Source organism: Falco peregrinus, chromosome 8, assembly GCF_023634155.1.
Source record: "Falco peregrinus isolate bFalPer1 chromosome 8, bFalPer1.pri, whole genome shotgun sequence".
Taxonomy (NCBI): domain Eukaryota; kingdom Metazoa; phylum Chordata; class Aves; order Falconiformes; family Falconidae; genus Falco; species Falco peregrinus.
The window spans coordinates 24,741,731-24,765,896 of NC_073728.1; the positions used below are offsets into that span (position 1 = coordinate 24,741,731).

Sequence of the window (24,166 nt, forward strand, 5' to 3'; positions counted from 1 at the left end):
GTGTGACTACCACTTGGCTTTGCTCTTGCCTGCCTGAATCTGTCAGGTTACTTGTTAGCTTGAAAAAGGTGGCCTCTAAGAATATCATACAGTCCTTTCGTCTACTCTTCCAGGTATCTGGACTAATTAATATTTCATGCCCTCAAACTTTTACTGCCCAGGATTTTCATCGGGTTTTTTTCTTCTTTGCATAATTTTCTCCCACCCTATCTTGGCTGCTTCAGTCCACTTCAGTCTCACACATGATGTCTCCATGCCCTTCCGTTTACTAATTCATCCTTTTTATTGTTGATCTAATATTTAGCTTCCCTAAAACTCTCACATGTCTTTTAGCACTCCAGTGAACTTGTAACTATCCATCCTGGGTTCCTGAAAAGTTTACAGCTTCTCCCATGGCATTTGGTCTCCTTCCCAAGATCTTCCCCAAACCAATCCTCTTTCTACCCAAGTTTGAATGCGGCAATCTTCCTCCCCAGTCACCTTTTTATGCCGTAAGCAGCTGCGTGACCAAATGCTTTTTAGTTCTGAGCACAGGGGCTGCGCTGAGCTGCTCTACTCTTGGGAAATTGTTGGCTCAAGGTGACAGGCAAAGATTGCTGCAAGCTAATGTGAGTAGAGAGGTACTGCATGTGGGTCATGATCCTTAATAAATGTTGTAACTGCTGCTGTTATGCTTGCCTCAGTGTGCTGTATCCTGAGTTCACATTTCCCAATAACTTGCTGAGACTGCAGATAGAGCAAATAACTATAGATGCTTGTGCAGTATTTAGGAAGAGATACAGCTGCCTTCATAGGCTGTTGGATATGTTTTCATAGGGTTGAGTTGCAAGCCTTTACCAGCACTGATGCACAACATCACATTACTGCATGTCTCACTGCCTGCCTTAATTTTGCATTGCTCAAGAAACAATAAGCTGTTAGAAAATCTAGCCATTCATGAATTTTATATGAATGTACAATATAATGATGCATTTGCACTGTGCACAAAAAGCCATCTCAACTTCTTTCCTTTTTTTAGTGGTTTTGTAACAGAAAATCAGCTTCCACATAAAATTCAGTATATATCCTGGTCACCCGTTGGACACAAATTGGTCAGTAAAGATAACCAAGCACTAGAATGATTTTGCTTTGTGTGGCTAGAAGACATTTATGTGCCTTTGGTTATTATTTTGTTAGGCTGTATTTTTGACAGGCCTGTGTGTATTAACCTTGGTTGTGAGCAAGAATGACAAAACAGTTCTAACTTGTTAAAATTTAACTTGTCTGTGTCTCAGTAGAAGAATCCATGTTCTCAGCTACATTATGTGTTGCAGTTCACTAACCAGTCTTTTTTCAAGAATTACCAACATCATTGTATATAGTAGTTTCAAGATCTGAAAACCAAAGTGTTTTCCTTTGGCACTGTATAACACATGAATTTACTATGGAGATTTAGAGATGCAGTATTTAAAATCTTTTCTAGAATTTTTACTCTAGGAAATGGCTGCCATATTCTTATTATAAAAAATGTTATTTTCATCTTTTTAATAGCTACTTCATAGCCATGTATGTATTTCTCAGTAATTATAATAGACATATTGCAAATAGTAACAAGTTCAGAAACTTCTTTTATTAACAGTTCCAAAGCATCAGCCCAATAATAGTGGTTTTTTAACTACTTATCCGGTATTGACAAAATATCTGTGCAAGAAAAAAAGTTTAAACACCATACTCATTTCTGAAAACACTCAGGGAGTGGGCTAAACACGAATGGACAATTTATTAGATTTTTTCTGTGTTCTAAGAGAATATTAGTTCTCTTAATTAAGTTAAATATTGTTATTTCTTTATCAAGAATTCTGAACATAGAACAAAATGAATATAGTCTCCTGTCTTGCTAGTACTAATAGCCTGTGATGCTTTAATACAATAGTCCTTGTATTGTATCTGAGAGTTTTAGGAGTTGCTTTGGGTTTTTTTCAAAGCATAAAGTAGTTAAAATGTTACACTGATGTTGCTAACAAATGCTTATAGCTTCAAAAGGCCTGATTTTCTAAGAAAGCTATGTTTCTAGTGCTGGCTTCTTAACCATATGTCCATTCATTTGATTGACATTTAGAGATACCCAAGGCCTGCAAGTATTTCTTGCAAGAAGTCTCTTTTGGTAACTAATTTACTAGAAAGGAACAAACCAGCCCAGACAAAGTAAAACCTTTTTTTGTCCCATCTCACATCACCTAGGCCTTTTGACAGGTTTAGAAAAAGTCCAATTATTTTCTTTTTAGTTGTTACATACTTGTTTTTATCTTCTACTTTTGGTGGAACCAGAAGGAAAAGTCATGAAACATTTTGTCTGAGGGTCTCGTAAAAAATGCAGCAATTTGAATAAGTTTCAAAGACATTTTTTTTATGATTTTCCACACCTAAGCTAGCCACAGAATCCTCTGAAGTTTGTTAAAATCAAAGGAGTTGTTCAGGATTTGTTGTGACATAGTTGAACATAGAATTTGGTTTGTAATGTATAATTTATTTACTGAGGTACCTACTCTTGCAGAATTTGCAAGGACTTTTAGCAAAGCATTTATTTCCTATTTTGTATTTATTATGTCTTCTTGCTGCTATAATGTAGGAGCATTGACTGCAGATCTTACTCTAACCCTTGTAATTGGTGCCTATACTCGTAAGAAGTACTTTCTCGTCTTTAGGTATATGTGTATCAGAATAATATCTATTTGAAACAAAGTCCAAGAGAGGCACCAATTAAAATAACTAGTGATGGGAAACAGAATACAATATTTAATGGGATTCCTGATTGGGTCTATGAAGGTAAGTAAATTTTGAAGGGCAACAACTAACATGTTAATTGCTTTGTTTACCTGGTTCTCCCAATCCATTCTAAAATATCTGTGATGATACATTATTTATAGATCCCTAAGGAATACTTCATTTCCATATTTTATCTGTTATACAATGACTGCATTTTGTATTCATAGTGTGTAATCTAAATTCCGGGTCTTTGTTACTGAAACTATATCAGAATTTTGCAGATTGGGCGCAGTGGTTGGGAATTAAGCTTTAATGGAAGTTTTAATTTTGGTGAAAATCTGGCACATCAGTGATTGAAAAAGAATTAAAAAAATGCATGCACACAGGAGAAACGCAAGTGAGTTAAATGGGATCTGTGTGCCTGTTTTGAGAGTTTTTAAGGCCTTTCAGAATTGAGATGTATTCCAATGTGTTTGGTGTTACTTATTTAATATAACTCTCTATACATGACTATGTTGCTAAGAATAGAATGCTAAAATAGATTAGAAGACATAATATTAGATTACAATGATACACTGTTATGAATGATTATTTTCTTTTTCTCAGAGGAAATGCTGGCAACCAAGTATGCACTGTGGTGGTCTCCAAGTGGAAAATATTTAGCATACGTACAATTTAATGATTCTGACATACCAGTTATTGAATATTCATATTTTGGTGAGGACCAGTATCCTAGAAAAATAATTATCCCATACCCAAAGGTATGTTTTGTCATTCTTTGGACTTACTTTCTGCTGATAAATGAGTTATGACAATGATAAAATTAACTCTGCTTAAAAATTATTGTATTACAGTGGTTAAATCCATTGTGGTCTAAATTAATGAAAGAAAACAAACTTAGGCCAAGTTCTGAAAAAGGTATAGGTATGTTCAAGATTGTAGATATTTAATAGTATCAGTGAAATAAATGAAATTACTCATGTGAGTAAAAAGCATAAAAAGCATGTGCAAAAGTGCATGCTTGCAAGATCAAACCTTCCTTTTTTCAGTTCAGTTTACTTATTGTGTTATGTTAACTATGCAGTTGTTATTTTTCATTACAGTAAATGAATTATGAGACATTTTTTATTTGGCAAAATAAAGGCTATGACAGCTTCAGGTTATTTGCACACTTCATAGGGCTTTTTGTTCTCAAGGGGCTTTGGATTTTAACTTCTTTCAAGTGCCAGATCTAAGGCAAGAAGGTTTGGGTTTGCATTTCTTCAGCATGTATTAGAGAGCTCTCCTGACTCTTGTCATGTTCATATGATGGCAAGTGATCATGTTAATGTGCCTTAAGAAGTTACTTACCTGTCATCTGGGTTACAGTTCTAAAGTAAAGCCGGGTGGCTTAGACCACACATAGAGGAGAATTAAAAAAATAATAATGTATGCAATGAATAAGCAAGCATGAAATCAGTTTAAGCTAAACCATTTTATTTCACTGCTGGGATGTCAAAGAACACATGCAATCGTGTGCATATACTTCTGGAATTTTGTGCCAAAGTGTAGTGTGTGCTGCAAAGTTCCACATTGCAAATAGAACACTGCTTCCCACTCAAGTATGTTTTCTGTATAGAAAGGCACTACATTTGACTGTTTAAAAGGTGGTCGTCTTTATATACAAAGTGTTGCAAAGTTAAGTAACATACTCTTGCTGTAGTGTGTCTCTGAGGTGTTACAAGACCACATTTGCCCTATTATATTCAACTGAATACATATTTTGTAACCTATCTCCTTTCCTGCAAAAAGCATTGTAATTTTCCTTGATCTGAATTGTTCAGAGCCTGATTTGAATAACCTAAAACATTTTCTTTGAAGGCTGGGGCTAAAAATCCTACGATTAAGGTGTTTATTGTAGACACTACTAACGCTGAAGCATCTGGTCCCAAGGAGGTGCCAGTTCCTGCAGTCATAGCATCCAGGTAATGTGCCCTCAAATGTCTCCTCTTTTTTTAAAAAAAGGATCTGTCTGTTTTAAATGCTTGAACCTTGGAGTTGTTTTCTGTTTCTAATAGCGGAGTGATATATTCATCTCTTAAAGGGATCAGAAGCTAATTAGAAATGTTGTAACTTGATTCTGTCTGTCCGTATGATACATTGTTACAAAGGACAAAAAAAAATTCCTAAGACAGTAGAAACTTTGCAATTGTCTTCCACGCAGCAATATGGGGGACATAATCTGTAGCAATGCTTCTATATTCGTGTTCTTTAATAACCACCATTTTTCTTTTTTTCCTTTTATTTTTTAGTGATCATTATTTTACTTGGCTTACTTGGGTAACAGATAGTCGAATCTGTGTGCAATGGCTAAAGAGAATCCAGAATTTTTCAGTCTTAGCTATTTGTGACTTCAAAGGAGACTCAAATACTTGGGACTGTCCAGAGGTAATAAAGGTGGAAATACAAATTTAACATTGCTGAAATGAACATTTGCTAATATTTGCTAAATGAAAATTTGCTAATACTGGCCATGCACAGGTTGCTCTGACTTCCTTGCAGAAGTATATTTAATCTTGCCCTGAAAGTAATTTGGAAATAATAATTTATAATAAATAATTTGGAAGTAATTTCAGAAATAATTCTGTACCTGCCATGATTGTATTTTCCAATGTTTGATCACATTAATCTTTTAGCTACTAGTGATATAATATCTTCTTCAATATTCTAATTGCTGGGAGAGGGATGAAAAAAATTAACTGCATCAACAAGAAATAAAATCACCAAAATATTTTTAGTGACACCTAAATAACAATCAAAGCAAACAAAGCAACAAAAGTAAGAAGAATGCTATTGAGCAGCTTTCAGTAGTGTTTTTTAGTTCATTCTTGCTTCCTGATCTGCAAAAGTAGAACCGTATAGGATCTTTATATTTTTAAACAAAATATTATACTATATTGAAATTTCATACTAAATCTGACTAAATCATGTCCTTTACGATTAATGATAAATTAGTTAAAAGAACATACAGATTAAAAGCAAGGCAGGTTTTCAAGGGGGAGAAATTCTTCTGTCTTATGAAATCATGTAGTTGGAGAAAGCAAACAAGTTTTCAGAAAAACTATCCCTTTTTCAGATCTGAAAAGAGAACTTCAGGCTAGTTGCAACAGTAGCACTATGTTTTGTTTAGACATGTCATTCTATCATTAAGACAGTTTAGAGGGAAAATCATGCTCTGTTGAGCAGGATAGCTTAGATAGCTGAGGTATCTATACCTATATGTAGATACTTATAAATCTTATGTACAGAAGCCTTTTTGAAAAAAACATTTCTTTAAAAGACCCTGTAAAGCCTGAAGACTGAACACTGATAAATTCATATAGATCCTGAAGGAAAGGATTACCCTGAATTTCAGTAACTCTAGCACAGAAGTCTCATTTGTTGTCTTTTAATATTGATGCTGTTTGCATGTCTTGTTTTTAGAGTTTATGGTATAGAACACCTATAAAAACTAGCATTAGGCTAAGAAATTCAACTAGTGGGAAATAAAAGGCAACAATACTTATAAAAGTGTTTTGTATAATTCATAAATTATAAATTCAAAGTTTATTGACACAACCTTTCCAAGCTGAAAATGTTTATTACTCTATGATATGACAATTGTTGCAAATTTAAAAGGAAGTTAAGGTCATGTTCTTTAAAAAATACTATCATTTAGGTAATTTTCCACAGAGAAATACCTTAATTCATTAGGAAAGAATACATATTTACTGCAGCATTTGATGTGTTTCCTAAGTAATTGTTCCACTTTTAAAGTACATTAACATTTTTCTATCTCCCCTCTAAGTAGCCTACATTTTAATAACTAAATATTTTAATGTACTGAAAAAAATAATCAAGCATTCTAGAATTCTATCACAGTCCACCAAAGTACTTTAACACAAGCTTAACTTTTATTTATTTCAGTAGGTCTATTTATGTGTTTAAAATTAAGCATGTGCTTAATTGCTTTGCTGGAACTAGACCAGAACAATTAACATATTGCAGAACTGTGTTCATGATCCCTGTTTAATCGCATTTCTCCATAAAACCTTATTTATGGAGTCACTAGTGACGTTTCTATAATCCTATATTTATACAGTGATACAATGCTTTTATCACATTAAAGTTTGCACAAATGGCCAATTGAAGGAGTGTGAACAGATGGGAGTGCTGCATTAGCTCTATTTGCCGTTAGAAAGTATATCTTTGTACGTTTCCATTGGCAAAAATAGTTCTCTTGTTGATTTTATATTAAATTGAGACTCCAATGTACAATAAATGTGCTAGGCTTTATGTACTTGAAAATAATAACAAAATGTAATCTACAAGATGTTCCTAAAACATTGATTCATCAAAAATGTTCACGTGTTCAAGACTTGCTCATGTGAATAGACCATAGAAACCAATATTTTGGTGAAACTATTCATGTGGTTAAAAGCTAGGCATGTGTTTATGAAACTGGGATTTCCTATAAAGATGCCAGTTCTCTAATTAAATTCTGTAAATAATTTAATACACAGAAAAATCCCATAGAAGTCAATGGGACTACTCATATGAGAGAAGTTAAAAATATACTTAATATACTACTTCATCAGGATCTGAGCCTTATTTTAAAGAAAGGAAGAGAAATTCAGGAAGCAGATACAAAACAATACATCCCAATTTTCTTTCTTAAAAAGAAGTAAAATCCATATTCTCAGTGGAGCCCTTGCAAAGTACTAAACAGTCTTCTAAGGGCCAAGTACCTGCAACTTGTGCTCAAAATAGTCAGTTTGCAAGGAGTAAGGTGAAAGGGAGAAAGCATAGTTCTGAATGCTAATGAGATTACACTGAGGATAACAAATACAAACCATATTCTTTAGAAAGCATATTTGTTGAATTTATTTCAGTCTTTGAAGAAATAATGTATTAAATGAACAGTATAAAGAAAGATTTGCAAGGTAAAAAAACCCCACATCGTTGAATGCGGAATTGTTAAATATTAAATCACTTGCTTCATCCACCAAGCAAGATATTACACCCTTCAATGAAAAACTCTTAGGAAAGTATTGAAAATGCAGTAGAAGCTCTAGAAGTAAAACATAAAATAAAAATGTAAAAGCATCTTTAGCTGCAGGAGGCACTGATCCATTTATGCTCAGTATAAGGGGTTTTTTTTTTCAAAATGAGCTTTAGTAATGTTACAAGGAGTTATGACCTGCTAAACTTATATCCATAGTCTCAGGATATGATAACCTGGGTGATTTTTGCTCTCAACATTATCTTTGCCAATCCTTAATTCTTCTTTCTAAATATATATTTGTGAGATCTTTTAAAAGTGTTGAAAATCAAGCCCTTTAATATCTCTGTCAAGCACCAAATATGGAGACCCTTCATTTTCCTGTACTTTCCTTAGTTAAAGTGTTTTTAAGATTTCCAAGGTTTACATATGAAAGATGTACCTTGTAGTCACATTATCTGCTGTTATAAATCAACACCACAGCTTTGAAATGAAAGGAAATATGTCAAATGAACTAGCTGAAAATCTGACACAGATTTTTAATATTATTATTCCTGAAAATTATTTTACCTGTTGTTTAACTGAAAAATTAATGAGATTAAGTAGTTGTTAATTCTTGCTTTCAGTGGAAATTTGCATAAGGTTAAAACAATTACTTTACATGTTATTTAGCTCTGATGATAGCTGTTAAAAAGTAATATCTTAACTAACATATTGGTATTAATACAGTAATATTATTTACTCAGACAAACTTCAAGTCCCAAGTATTCTAAAATTCTCTTTTACAGGCAGCTACAGATTTTTTATTTGATGATACTGAACTTTTATAAACTCCATCTTGATCTTCTTAAAGAGTGTGTTTGATTTTGTTTTTCAGAATCAACAGCACATAGAAGAGAGTCAAACAGGATGGGCAGGCGGAGTAGGTTTTCATAATGTATTCAATTTTGATTTAATTAAAAGCTAAGCTTTCTGCATCTTCACAGGAGTGTTTTGAAACATGAAGCACCATTCTGAGTCATGTACCTCTACTGCTTAAACCTACTCCACTTTAGGTCTGAGACTTTTAATGCTGTGCTAGGCATAGTATCTGGCTACCTGCTTTCTGAGTTTAAAAACCCTTTCACTGTCTCATTTTGCAAATCTTTAGACCAACTGATTAGACACTATACTGAAGGAATGGATGTCATGAAAAGAGGTAGGTTCATACTGCAGTGTAATTCTTAAAAGCATCCTGGAGGCAAAGAACAGATGTAGAATTCCTCTGATGTCACTAGGGCAAGAGATAATATCAGCCATACCATAGCATTTTAAGAATAAAACCTGTTCATTCAGAATAGTTTTAGTGCCAAGTGCTGCACATCTTCAGCTAGGGAGGAACCTTCAAAGATACCCCACTTACAGTGGTGGTTGATACTTCTCCACAGTTACCCCTAAGCAAAAGAAATTTTCTCTACCCAGTAACCTTTATCTCGAAAGAGACATAACACCTATATTTGGGAACTCACATTAAAAACAAACCTGCAAGAAAACTTTAAGAGCATGAGATCAGTATTTACAATCATATATTCTAACAGTGAATATGTATTATTGCTTATGTCTGCTCCTCAGGCAGGTGAAGTGACCAGAATTCAATGTGGGGATTCACATTGTGAAGGCTCACACTGTGCCTGAATATCCTTATTTGAAGATTACACATTTACAAGGATTAGTTATTTTACTTGGTCCCTTTCTTTTTTTGCCACTTCTCTTGAGGTTGTGATAATGGATTTTTATTAGAGCTAAAGAAATTGCACACATGCATAAATCCCTGCATTAGCCCTTATGGGATTTCAAGCATTAGCAATATTAGAAGCAGGCTCTGGAACAATTCAGCTTGTGGTCACAGGTTTAGTTGAGCTTGCGTTAGTATTATTCAAGAGTCACGTTCACTCAGGAATGCTTGGTGCTATGTTTGAAGTTCTTGGAGGTCATTCTGTAGTCAAGTTTTGAAAATAAAACTCACAGTAGCAGTAGCTCATCCTTGACTGACAATTTTAGTAAAGAGGTGATGGTTTGAAAGGAAGCAAAAGTTGAGTGGTCTTATCTGGGGTAATCTGCTCTTTAACGTTAGTGGAATAGTATGGGAACTTCAGATATCCATTTACTGAGTGCTGTATTTTCTCAGTGAATCAGCCAAACTCTATGGTCCACAGGATTTTCAGCCTGGCACCATTTGTGCACATTAGGTTTATTCATCAACTTTTTTTTAAAATCATCTCTACCTATTCTTAAATAACTAAAGAAAGGTCATTCAGAATATACAGAAAAAATATTCCACTTATAAGTAGACCTTGCATTTGTGGGGTACTTGAGCTATCTATATCATCAGCTTAAGAAATCTGACATGTCAGGGTAGAAACTGTAATGTGTACTGACTGGGAGGTTGAATATCACAGGTAAACGTGCAAACTACTTTCTCCCATCTGAACCGATGAAGTAATCTTGTTTCTTTCAGTATGTGTATTATAATCTGCTAAATAGCTTGGACAGTCTTACTTACTTCTTGTCTACCATTTTTCTTCCATTGTTTCAGTTCTTTGTTTCTACACCATATTTTACATCAGACAGCAGTTCATACTACAAAATTTTTAGTGACAAAAATGGTTATAAGCATATTCATTACATCAATGGCTCTGTGGTAAGTCAAGCAAAGTGTTCTACATTGATCTACTGTAAGTTCTTGAAATAATTCTACAATATTCAGCAACATCTATGTCTTGCTTCACAGGAGAATGCAATTCAAATTACAAGGGGAAAATGGGAGGCAATATACATCTTCAGAGTAACAAATGATGCACTGTAAGTATCATGAAGAAGAGAACATGTTGTAAGTGTTGTCAGTAAAAGCGACAATTATTTGAACATCATTTGTTAACTCAAGTTATAACTAGGTATAATTTGTTTTTAATCTGAGTGCATACACAACAAATTTGTATGCGAACGCACTGCACAGGTTTCCAAACTTGGCTTACTTATGGGAGATGCTTTGCAAATTGCCCTCATTTTTCTGTTTTTTTCGATCACCCATCTTAGAGACACTTACTTAGAGATACTTAAATTTAATCATGTGGTTGATGCTCATACAAATTGCAGTTACTTCTCTTTTTATGGTCTCTCTCTCAGTTTACTGTATAGATAGATACACTTTACATAATTGGAGTGATTAGATCATGAGAATTAAGATAGAACTCCTAGTTATATGGTTTACTGGTCATCTAATAATTTGTGCAAAGATTTAGTAAGATGAAAGGTATATAAGTTTAACTTACTCTTCCATCACATGCAGAAATCTCAAAAATTCTAAATTAACTTCCAAGACAGCTTTTCATCTTGATGCTGGTTCATAGTTCATCACTTTATGGATTATTTATTAACATATACATGAATTTGCAGTTTCTATTCAAGCAATGAATTCGAAGGATATCCAGGAAGAAGGAATATTTACAAGTAAGTGTTATCAACATTATCCTAATGATACTAGGTTGATAGAAGATAGTTCTGGATTTGTCAATAAAATAATTTAGTTTGAGGATGATTAAAGTGTAATTTAACAAGCTATTTTAACTAAATCTTGACCTCAGATCATATCTGAGAATTAAGGAGAAACAGCATCTAAAGTTTAAATATACTCTGGGGGGAAAAAAATTATAAAAAGGGAAAACATTTGTTTTTAAATTTACCTGCTTTGAAAGTACAGTGCCTGAGCTTTAGAATGTGAGACAGACACATGTGAAGTTAGTTGTAGCAAAGTAAATATTGCTTTATGTTATTTTTCTCCTAGAATCAGTATTGGAAGTAAACCTATCAGAAAACAATGCATTACTTGCAATTTAAGGAAAGAGAGATGCCAGTACTATACAGCAAGGTTCAGCGAACGTTCTAAGTATTATGCCTTGATCTGTTATGGTATGTATAGCATGGGGGCAAACATATGATCAGTCGTTCTTTCAAATATATCAGAGGTATAGATAATGCTGATTATCCCAAATGATAGCTAGATGAATTATAGGAATTTCACAATAACCAGGAGAGATTTCCAGAAATAAACTGTTCCATGTCCAAAAACCTTGGGAAGATGTTTCAGAAAGTACAAATATTTTCACTCTACATTTTTTTTTTTACTTTTTCAACAAAAATCTTAGGATTTTTAGAATTAAAAACAGGTTTGTGGAAGTCCTTCATGGCACAAAACAGATTATAATCTGGCTCGTCAAAGTCATGCTTTTTCTTGCAGCAGCAAGAGAAGGATTTGGAAACACACACTGATTTCCAATTCATGTGATCAAAGTTAGCTGTAAGAAACTACAATGTGTCTCCCAATTTAAATTATTAAAACCTGTGTCAGCCGCAAAATGTTGGATATTTAGTAACTGAGAACATTTTTAATAACTGAACTAAGAAAAATTCAATTCATCAAGCTGTGTGATCATTGAAACCATTTGTAACACAGAAGTATTAAATGACATCTTAGCTTTTTTGAAATGTTAGGTGATTTCAGTGACCTGAGGTTTCATCCATTGCTGTAATCAAAGAACAGTGAAGTCATGATCTAAAAAAGAGGAAAGAAAAATATCCAAGGTTTTCCTTTTATGTTTCATATAAAGTTTACTGTTCTTCTGATTCTGCACTGCCGTATCAGATAAAGAGTTCCTTAGAACTTCCATTGAGCAAAGAAGCAAATGTAGCAAATAATAACACCTTTCAATCATTCTTACACAAAATAGTCGGTAAGGTCGTCACCATATGAAAGCAACTCACCTTCACAAATATGATGTGACATGTTCTCAGAAGAACGTTTCACATTGTTAATTCTGCATTCACCTTATGTAATCACATCTAAGGTATTAACTAGATGTCACTTCATCTCTAGGGAGGAAGAGTTTGTCAGTAAAGTTACTTCTATTATGTTTGCTAAGCAATGCCTGTATGTAAACAAGTCTATGTACACATAGTACCTTATGTATTAAGTGCAGGAGGGACTAGTGGGTTATACAGCAAAGATTCAGATTTGCATATCAACTTCGAGCTCTTTAACACCTGTCAGTTACCAATGTTAATGTAATACACACTCTATCACCAAATTCTAGCTTCAGACTATAACCTGCCTTCTCATCATTCTTATGACAGGTCCCGGGATTCCCATTTCTACTCTCTTTGAGAACCATGGTGACAGAGGTACTGAAAATACCCTGCCTGTTTCTGAGCAATTGTTTTTCTCATTTATCTTCACTATGCACATCCTCTAATACAATATTCAGGAGTGTGATCAAGAACCCGTTCATCTTGTTTGTTATTAAAATACCTTGTGTCTTTCTAGATTTGTTAAATAGTAAAATCTAAATATCAATGAAGACACTGATGCCTTTAATTTCGTTCCTGAGTATAGCACTTTTATAGAAAAACATGCAGATGGTTTTCCTGTTTACACACTAAGATGCAATGAACATTGGCAACTCTTTGTCTACCAAATATTGAGTCAAACTTTGTAGAAAACAGTACTGTGATTTCCAAACTATTTCTTTTCACATTTGGATGAACACAGGACTTTTTTTGCATGAAGCAACCCTACCCTATACAAAAGGCAACAATGTACTATTTAGAGTTTTCAGTTTGAGCTATTGTACTGTACTAATTAGAATTTGGATCAGGGACTTACTCTTCAGCCATCAGTAGAAATGTCAGGGAAGAGCAGAAGATCTTTCAGATGATCAGTTCAAATAACTGCTTCAGACAAGGTGTAATTATTGACACAAAATGGGAACTCCAGCATGAAACATAAAGAGCCCTCGTTTTTAAGTAGCCTGTAAGTGAGGACTGTTTGCAACCAGGCCAAGCAGGAATTTGCTAACCATGAAAATATTAATTGCTCTCTTTCTCTCAGAGAGTTTCTCAGAGAGGTTTCTCTCTCTGTCCCTTGTTTTTCCCTAAAAGTTCTCCAACTCAAAGACCTTGGTCCTGAAATGTTATGAAAACTAGCATGGTCCTGTAAAAAAATTCAGTGATTTGGCATTCTTCTTTCCTTTCCCAATAATCAGTGGAAATGTACTGGTAGTTCTAATGCTAGGGTCTTTACAGTTCAGCTCATATTGATAACCCACTATTAACTGAGTGTTGTCTGACCAGAAGACACATAAAACCATGAGGAAGACAAATGCTGCAGTGTTGTTAAGCTAAATTATTCAGTATTGGTTCACGTGGAAGTCAATGAATTGCAGCATAAAATTATTTTTTCTTCTGTAGGAGTTTTTACATCTTGGTTTTTAACCACTTTAAAATGCTTCCAGATAGGGAAGATTGGTCAACATGTCTGTTGCAATGGTGCTATAAAACCAGTGTGTTCTTCCAGTATTTCTTTTTCAGAAGGTTTAAAGGTTTAAATACAGCTAATGTATGGATGTTTTCATATTTAATCCATTGTCATAGCTCTCTGTTTTCCATGATTCTATTATGATCTTGTGTATCTAGGGCCCCTACTCTTTCCTTGTCAAATACAAACTGCATGAAATGTAGCTGTAAAGAACATGTTCCTTAACCCCTCTGCAGAAGAGAACAATTTCATTTAATGGATCTTCACCACGGTTTCATGATGCCTTACTCTTCTGTGCTATTATTCTTCAGGAATAAAACAAATTCAGACTTGTCTTTGACTTTTTCATGACCTTTTTTGGTTTCATTTTCCTTCAGTCCTTTGCTTTCATAATCTCTTCTGCAGTGCAAAACTATTTTTAGTAGATCCATTTTCACTGCAGTTGGCCGCATTTTGAAAATACATCACCCATGAATTTTAGTAGGAGGCATGCAGTTAAACTAACATACACCAGTTTGGAAGCTCCTTCCAGCATGCCTACAATTCATTTGTGATAATGGGCAAGTTTCAGGAGTTTTGAGGGGAAGGATGGAAATGTTTCAGCTGCATTTGGGTGGGTATCTAAAGCTAGGATGATCTTTCAGCCATAAAAACCCACTTGAATCTGCAAAACTTGTCGATTACTTTGAGAGAACAAATTCCAGAGTTATAATTCTGGCATGTCCTGAGCACTGTCTAGCTCAAGACAGGATGAGAGAAGGACTTATTGTATTTTTTTTTAACATTTTCAGAAACAGGAAGTGGTTGCCATTAAAGAAAGAGAGAAAAAAAAAAAGTAAGCTAACAAAAATCTCCTACGATTTTAAAAGGTTCTTTCCTTTTGAAACAAGATAAAAGTCACAGATGTTGATTCTGTACAATATTCTTCATCCATCACTACTCATGGAAAGACACATAAATAAGCAAGTAATACCCAGTGGATTCATAATACATGTAGTTCTGCAATCTATGCTAGAAATTAACTCAATTTTAAATATTAATTTTTAAATTATAGAACTGCAAATGGGGTTTAAAGCTAATTTAAAAAATTAATACTTTTTAGATTTAAAAAAATAACAACTAAAGAGGTTTATAAAGTATACGGTAATATATTTCCAAGGACAGTTATATGGTAAGTCTAGTGCCTTTGTGTAGGATTATACCATACAGTGGTTAAGCAAGGGTTTGCCACAACTCCTTAAGAAGTGGAATTTCCTGCATTATCCCAGAAATATTTCCAAACATCTGTTCACTTAACCACACTGCCCAAGGGTCTCAGACGTTAAACTGATGTTACTGTGGTAAGCAGGAGAGGAGATATAGGACTGTGTTTTTCATGATGGGATGAATTTTGCATTTCCAGCACCTGCTGTATTACGAAACTGGGATGAGGGCTCTGCAGGAGAAAGTAATTTCTTCATAACATCCAGGACTCTAACATTCAGAGGCCACAAAGGAAATTATTTGCATTCAAAAATGTAAAAATCTTAATATCTGTGCACTATAATGCCGGTGCCTTGCTTTTATTTAGCTATATGATCAAACCCAATTAGAAGTGTCTGTGTTGATGTCATTACTCTGCTTGTAAAATTCACAGGTTTCCTTTCTGTTCTAATACCACAAAATAAAGGAATCTCAGTTAATGAAGAGGAATTAATAATAAATTAGTTAATAATTGAAGCATTTCTTTTACTTAGAGCTCAGAGTATTGGAAGACAATTGGGAATTGCAGTCTGCTTTGCAGGAGATCAAACTGCCAAAAGAAGAAATTAAAAAACTTGAAGTGGATGGTATAAGTAAGAATTGCACATCTTTATTATACTCTTCATTTCTACCATTTTAATATTTTGCCTTTCATTTTGTTACAGTACATATTGTCTTTCTGTAGAACTAACTTGTTAGCCTGTCAGATTGGGAAGAAAAGGCTTGGCTCTGCCCTGTTTGACAACCAATTTGTGCCTCAGGGTGACTCTCAGTAAAGTAGTAGTTAAAATACATCTCTGCTTCGCTATGCAATTTTTTAAAAAAACCTTTTATACTATTGGTAAAGTGTTTAAATATTGTGTAAAAACATTATAGTATGGTGGTAATAAAATGTGAAATGTAAACCACTGTTCATGTGTTACACATTATATTGACTTGCATACACTTGTTTTCCCTAGTGACTTCAAAAACAATATTCCATGGTAATGAATCAGTCTAAAGTTTCCAAAATTCATTTCTCATAATCTTAACAACAGGTATATTCCTGCTTGTGTTTTTCTAGGCACCTGGAAAACTGAAAACCTAGAGTTAGTGAAATAATAATTTTATGCATAGCTAGATTAAGAGTGGGAACTTTATTTCTTCAAAGCTTTCTTCAGCTCAATATAAACAGTTACTTGCATCAGTTCTGATTCACGGTTCATACATTGTGTAGTTTGCGTTAATTCATTTCCATATACTCTTACATCAGACTTTGTATTATGCTTGGAGAAATAATTTTAACTATAAACAATATAATTTTAATATGTCTTTTCTAGCTTTGTGGTACAAAATGCTTCTACCCCCCCAGTTTGATAGAACCAAGAAGTATCCTCTGCTTATTCAGGTGTATGTAACACTTCCTTTCTTTGAACATTGTTGTTTTGTCAGAAAACATAGTTTAACAAAACCTAGGACATTTGCAATATTTTAAGAAGGAAAAGCAAAACTACTTAGTTCTGTTTATTTTGTTGTGGTGGACATTTTAATATTTTTCTGGAATAGGAGTTCAACCTAATGGAAATCAATGAGGTTTTTAATGTTAATTTTAGCATGGCAAGAACTAGTTCCTCAGAGAAAGAAAAAGAGTAAAAGCATGTGAGCTATTTCTTGGAGTTTTTAGCTCTGATGCAGCTTCTGTTTATCATGAGGCAGTCTGAAATTACTGATTCCAGCTTTGTTAATAAGAAAAAAACCCAAACACCCCTAAACCATGTGGACTGGCTTCTTTGATCAAATGTTACTTCTAAAGAGCATTTGACATGAATTTAACTTATTGCAGGCAGGAAAAGAGCATAAATTGCAGTGGTGCAAAAAAAATGAGGCAGAAAGGAGAGCTGAGTGGGTCTAATAAACCTTACATCATTTTTTATTAACCAGTGATTATCCAAAGGTCCAAGAATGCTAAGTACGTTTGAATGAAGTTTAGAATAGAAGATTAAGTCAGTTGTGTCCTTCAGGCCAAATGTGTAATTTGCATTAGGCCATTTTCATGAGGAGTGTCTCTCTGTATTGCTCAGCTATGTGGGGTGTGTTCTGCCCACAGCTCCAACACCAATTGACATTCCCTACTGAAACAAAGAAGGTCTGGGGATGGCCAGAAAGTGTAAGGAGCTGTACTTTTTTCTTCTGTTTTCTTTGGCATTGCTGACTGCATGTGGAGATCAAATGCAGAAAAGCACCAAAATGGGCTGTTACACCTAAAGAATTTGGAGAGAGGAAGAATTGAGTCTTCGAGTCATGATTCTTCCAAGGATTCCCCTTAGGACAGGCATCTGATGCTGCACCCCTTAATCTGAGCTGAAACTAGTGATTTGCCTTAGGCATAAGACCTAAAGGATTGAAACGTGTTTTAGATAGCAAAATCTCATAAATATATGAAAATGGTAGTTGAACTGTTTGTCTACTGAGCTTTCTGAACCACAGCCATATAGCAAAATACTTGTGGAGAAAATATTAGAATACCTATAGCTATAGTCCAGTATCCAGTAATCATTTTTAAATTTCTAAATATGAGTTGAAAATGTGTGAAATTTCATCCTCAGGTACGGAGGACCTTGCAGTCAGAATGTAAAGGAAACATTTAGCATTAGCTGGATAACCTATCTTGCAAGCAAAGAGGAAATTATTGTTGCTCTAGTGGATGGCAGAGGCACAGCTTATCAAGGTGACAAGATTTTGCATGCAGTATATCGAAGACTAGGAGTCTATGAAGTTGAGGACCAAATCTCAGCAGTGAAGTAAGTGGAGTATCTCCCTGTATAACTGTTTTATTTACATAATTACAAGAAGTAATGTGAAAAAAATATTAAATGTACTTCTCAACCTTTCTCCTGGAGAGCTGAGGTCTCCAGGAAATAAGAAGAGAAGACTTGTAGAGTTAAATTATTACTGAGGTGTTTGATGTCAGCAAGGTTTTGTGTGGCGTATTAAGTCCATATACTACTAAGTACACATTTGGACCTCACTACTTCCATTTTATGAGATCATCATCAGAGGCTTCAGACCTAGGTCTAAGGAAATACAAGTGTCAGTGGTGAGAAATAAGCCCATGTATTCTCTATTATTGTGAAGTTTTCCCTGTAGGGGAAACCCACCTCAGTGATCATAGCAATTAGCCAAAGATCCATAGTGATTATAGTGATTAGCTAAAGGTCAAATGTTAAGTTTGTGGCAAAACTGAATCCTGACACAAGCCTTCTAGAGTTCAGTTAGTCATAAATTTGCCTTCCATGCTTTTTTAGGATAGTTATGTACAACAGAAAGTGTCTGAGGTCCTCCCATAACTGTTCCCCAACAGTTGCTCCTTTGCATCAAAACAGTGTTCCAAGGGAAAATAATTCCCTAAGCAGAAGCTTTGGAAAGGAGTGAAAACAGATTTTGTAAAGAAAGGCTGCCTATTAAGCTTACAGATGCAGCAGCATTGCTAAAGTGAGCATTTAAAGAAGTGTTAGTTTGAACCCCGCCGAGATGAGTGCAAGGCAGGAATAGGGAATTTAGTCTAGCCTCTTGAATTTGGCCCATCAGAGCATGGATAGATTTCCAGGTGCAACCGTAAATTCCCTCTTTCCCCCAGTAACAGACCTGACTCTGAGCAGCTTAGCTAGAAATTGGATGTAGCAATCCAGGTTTCCACATCTTTCTCTACTTATTTGACAACACTGCCTGTATTTACAAGTGTGTGTGTGAGGAGGGTATCTGTTCCGTCCTCTTTCTGCTTTGTGATATTTCATTTCCTTCACAATGATATAAACACACCGTTATCCTTTTCATGATAAATGAAACAGAATAGCCATGTATCATCAGATTTTTCTATTAATCTATTATCTGGTTTTTTTCTTGAAACTTTTAGCAGCAACAGCGTACTTTATCTCAAGAGAAAGAATGTTATTTTATTACTCTGAATTGTCACTCAGACATAAAATGTCAGAGACAGAGGGAACTTAAACTGATTCTGCAGTTGCAAAATGTGCTGAGACAGAATGTGAAGAAATGACCTCAGACTTCACACTTTCCAGTTTTCTGTCAGCACCTAGACTAAGTTTTTATTCAGTTAAACGTATTGCATTCCATCTTCCTGACCTAACACATGATTTAAGTTGTTTGATTTTTAAAGAGTATCCTATACTCCAGTGGGAAGTCCTTGGAGGGGCTTTTATGGGGTTTTAGGGATTAAGACAGCAATATAACAAAGCTGAATAATTTTTTAACTTTTCTAATTTGTTCCACCCTGATAGTATCCCTCATTTTGGGTGTTGTCAGTTGCTTGTGTTTGTCCTAGTGAAATAAGGCTAATATGTGTCCTGGGATATATCTGAACCTATTTTGTTTATCACTCTCAAACCTTTGTAGTCTTTTGCTTCATCCTCTGCTTTTTGCTATTGCTAATACAGCTCTGGAAATAGTCTTCAGACTGATGCAGGAGTTTTTGTATGAGACCTAATATTTATGCTTCTCTTTGACCTGCTTGACTACTGAGTGCATAAGCAAGGTGCACCTTTCATCCATTGCAATCTTATTACTTACTTGGAGCATTAGAAGATGTTTTCCTCATTATTATTTTTTATTATAGTAGCAGTATATGCTCTTCACTTTTCAGGCACATAAAAAAAGAAAGCTTATTGCTCCAGGGAATCCCTAATCTCAGAGGTTGATACTGTGCCTCTTGAGAGATGAGAGTATCAACTCATAAAATTAGTATGTTGAGTATCTTGGAGGATAAGGTCTGAATGTTAATGGTAATCCAGCACCTTTGGCATTAAAACAATGGAAACTATACTAGCCTGTGGGAAGGCAGAACTATGGGAAATGAAATGTGGTTATTAGTAGAAGTATACTTTTTGAACCTTTTTTTCTGCATATATGTGAGTATATGTCTGCACATATGCATGAACACACACACAGATAGATAGATAGATAGATAGATAGATAGATAGATAGATGCACGCACATGTCAAACATGGTATAATGTATGTTTAACCTAGTCTGGACTAAATATCCAGGTGGATTCTAAGTATAATAAAAAAAACCCAACTTTTTGCCAGGAAGCCAGTTGGCCAGAGTCCTTATCCACTAGAAAAAAAATTATTATGAAAAAAGAATCAATTTCAGCATCTTTTACTTTTTCAAGAAAAATTCTTTCTTTTTGTCTGCAGTATCTATTAATTTAGTAATCGATGCTTTGTAGAAATCAGACATGCTATGCTCATTTTCAGTTTGCTTAAATTGGTGCAATGTGTGGAAGAAACATGAAAAAACAAATTTGTGCTAATTTGTTATAATATTACCAATCTTTTGTAACAATGCATTTATTCCTGTGATTTTCTGTTCCACAGGAAATTTATAGAAATGGGTTTTATTGATGAGAAACGAATAGCAATATGGGGCTGGGTAAGTGGTTGGATTTTTGTATCTATCTTTAATCCTGCAGTATAATATTTTAATTCATCCTTGTTCTGTCCTAAATCTGTATGAAGTTTCTTCTGCCAGTGTTTGATGGTAATTCCAAAGGGGATAGTTCCTGTTGGTGCCTATATACATGTAATTGCAACAGTGCAAGCACCTGGAAAGGGATCTTTGACAGCTCAAGACAGAATTTGGGAAGTTTATGTCTAATACATTGTTTGGACTTCAAGTTAAATAAACTAAATTGGTTTAATTGGCTTTACTTTTAACTTAGGGACTTATTGGCATGGTGTCAATCTTCAAGTATTGTCCTTTCTCATCTGAGATTAAAATAATGAGAAAAGTCCTATGAAACTCATTGGAAAATGTGACCCTTGCATCGTTCTGAATCACTGCATACTTGGCTGGCTTAGAAATGGTCAGTAGGGATTAATCTGGGTCTAAGGGCTGTACATTGACTGCTTCACCGAGTAGAAAAATAGGACACTATAGGGGTCATTCCAATAATTAGCCAGTCTATTTTTCATTTTTTATTTTTTCATGTATTTTGCTTTGTAACACTCCCAGAACCTTTTATAGCCAGATGTATTGCAAGTCTTTATTATTAAATGGCCAGATTTCACTTTCTTACACACTGAGAAATAGAGTAGCATACCCAAAGTACAAATTTTAGGATAGTACTGTATTCTAAGAGGAGAAAAATAAATTATTGGCATAGTTAAGGTTATTTTTCCTGTGCTGTCAGCTTCAAAGTAGGACCATTCATGGAAATGAGATGCAGTCCTGCTAGTGGTGTTATGGGAGAGCTGAAGCAGACTTCAGTGGCAGCACAAATGCTGCATGGCCCCTTTATAGAGATTTTTAAGATGTTTACGCCACCTGACTCAATTGCTTATGTTCGTCATGAATGGCTACATCAAGAATGCATAGACAGAACCGGAGCCCTGTGTCCTACCCAGCTTCAGCATAACAGAATTACACTATGCAGGAGAATGAGCTAATAAAAAAAACCTGAGGGTCTCATCGATTAGTGACAGTACTGTAAGGAATGCTGAAGGGCACTGGAGACCAGACCTGCATTAGCTACCCTTACTCCTCTGAGTAAATCAGTATCAGCTATCCAAGAGGAGCAGCCAGCACTAACTAAAAAAGCATACAGAATAAACTGGCATGTTAGCCGCTCATTAACATTTTCTCATGTTTTTCTCTTTATACATGTTCATTTTTCTCTGATTATCATTCAGAAAGACTTTATATTTCATTCTCTTTAACTGCCTGTCTTTGCCAGGAAAAGTCTTTTGATCTGTCACTGTTTGTTTTGTTATTGTTTTGCTGGGTTTTGTTTGTTTGTTAGTTTTCATTGGCCACTGTAAGAGGCTTGACCAGAAACAGTTCAACTGTAACTATAGAAGTTGCCTGATCTTAGATAGAACATGAGCAGGGTTGCTAAAATCTTTCTATGAAGCTTCTACCAACTAATATTTAATGTAATTTGGTCAGACACTGCTATAACACCAGGATAAAATGGGGTACCGCACGAAATTAAGTGATATGGACACTTAGAAGTGAGTAATTCTAAAGTGACATTAAGTAAGTTAAGGCCAAATGAAATTATTTCACCACAGTGTTTCCAGAACCAATTGAGATTTCACATATCTAAAGTTTTGTATCCCAATAGCAGATATAATATTCAAATAGCAGCAAAATTGCCAAACCTGTCAGTCTTTTTTCCCATTTTTTTCTCTTTATTATACCATTTCCTGGTCCATAACCTTTGAAAGCAGTTGAAAAGCATTTCCTTATTTATAGCCTGCATTTTGGCAGGTATGCATGAACTATGCAGCGCTTCATACTCTCAGACTCACTAAACTCTTCTTGATGGCAAAAGCTCTTAAATAACCAGTAAAGCAATTCAGGTTTTTAATACTCTCTCTGCCTGTTACAGTGCATAGGTTTATCTGCCTGATCTTAATCCTTTAGTTTTTAGCCTTGTTTGTGGTCTGATTTTTTAAAAGATCAAATGAGCTGTAAAAATTGTGTATGAATTATTGTTTCATTCGGCATATCCCTCATTGACATTTAAAGCTGGAATGTCTAAGGGGGAGGGACTAACTTACTTTTATATAAAAAAATATTTAATATTTTTGCTTATCTCCCTTAGTTTTTCATGTGCTACTAATGAGGTTGATAATCCTTAGAATTCTTCATGACACACACCATATTTTTATACCTCCCTCCATTCCAAAGTAAACAGTAACCCGTTATTTCCCAAAGACCTTATACAAGTATTATTTCCACATCCTATGGACATCCAAACAAAATGCTTTTTATTTACAGTATTTTCCTGTCTCAGCAACTAGCCCTGCACAGTTGCACAGATCTATTCTGATATCTGGGTTTACTTACTGCTTCACCTAACTTCCAGCTATGAATTTATTCTTCCTTGCTGGGTCCCAGTTTGAGGAATCAAGCCAGAAAATAACAGGAACCGTGGCAGGCAGTAGGGAGGAATTGCTCCAACCTAAAGTTCTCATAATTTAAAGATTATAGGGTTGATTCAATATGCCAATCATTAGCAAAAGCTAAATTGTTTGCTAAGGGAGGGAAAATCCTATAACTCTATTTGGAAGTGCACACTGAAAGGATGAAAGGCAATGGACACAAGAGAAGTTTTTAAGTTTTAGGGAAAAAAATTGACAACAGTGATCAGTGTTGAAACAGATTGAGTAGAGGCTGTGTAATGTGGATGTGACTCTGATTGACCTCATTATAATCTGAAGTTAGCCCTGATTTGAGATAATCTGCACTAGATTACCTTGAAGGACCCTACCAACTTAATTTTTTCTATGATTCTAACTGGTAAAAGAGCAGTATCCTGTGATAAGTGTTGGAGAAGTAACAAAAAAAAAGTGATACAATAAAATCATCCAATCTGTCTCACAACAAATCATATTGGATCCATTCAAAATGAATAATTTAAAAAAAAAAAAAAGAAAAAGAAAAAGCTTTTGTTGCTTTGTCCTCCATGCATTCAAAGAAAAATATTTACTTTGGAATTAATTTATGTGAGTTTGATTCAGAAAACAAAGTGATAATTCACTAATAATTTTAAACTGTCTGTGATTTTTCCCTAGTCCTATGGCGGGTATGTAACTTCTTTGGCACTTGGATCTGGCAGTGGAGTATTTAAATGTGGAATGGCTGTGGCTCCTGTTTCCAGCTGGGAATATTATGGTATGGAAACTTGTCATAAATACTGACTTGGAAAGCAAGATGTAGCATTTAATGACTTTCTAAATGAAATCATTGCAGGAGACTGGCAATATGAAACTTAAAGACATTGCAGTTACCTAGACTGCAAGGTA

General features: G+C 34.7%; 1 protein-coding gene across 3 annotated transcripts in view; it reads left to right on the forward strand.

Annotated features, from left to right (window-relative positions):
• The window catches only part of FAP (fibroblast activation protein alpha), a 45,168-nt gene that overhangs the window by 15,083 nt on the left and 5,919 nt on the right, over nt 1-24,166 (forward strand). For 2 of the 3 annotated variants that reach the window (XM_027782308.2, XM_005234341.4), the window contains 16 exons: nt 1,019-1,091; nt 2,685-2,805; nt 3,352-3,506; nt 4,606-4,709; nt 5,037-5,172; nt 8,643-8,687; nt 10,341-10,445; nt 10,536-10,606; nt 11,201-11,254; nt 11,589-11,713; nt 12,935-12,982; nt 15,851-15,949; nt 16,676-16,745; nt 17,942-18,136; nt 20,732-20,786; nt 23,936-24,035. In XM_027782308.2, the coding sequence (XP_027638109.2) occupies nt 1,019-1,091; nt 2,685-2,805; nt 3,352-3,506; nt 4,606-4,709; nt 5,037-5,172; nt 8,643-8,687; nt 10,341-10,445; nt 10,536-10,606; nt 11,201-11,254; nt 11,589-11,713; nt 12,935-12,982; nt 15,851-15,949; nt 16,676-16,745; nt 17,942-18,136; nt 20,732-20,786; nt 23,936-24,035 (1,556 nt within the window). The remainder of the gene's footprint in view (nt 1-1,018; nt 1,092-2,684; nt 2,806-3,351; nt 3,507-4,605; nt 4,710-5,036; nt 5,173-8,642; nt 8,688-10,340; nt 10,446-10,535; nt 10,607-11,200; nt 11,255-11,588; nt 11,714-12,934; nt 12,983-15,850; nt 15,950-16,675; nt 16,746-17,941; nt 18,137-20,731; nt 20,787-23,935; nt 24,036-24,166) is intronic. The other variant, XM_027782307.2, reaches the window with a different exon arrangement.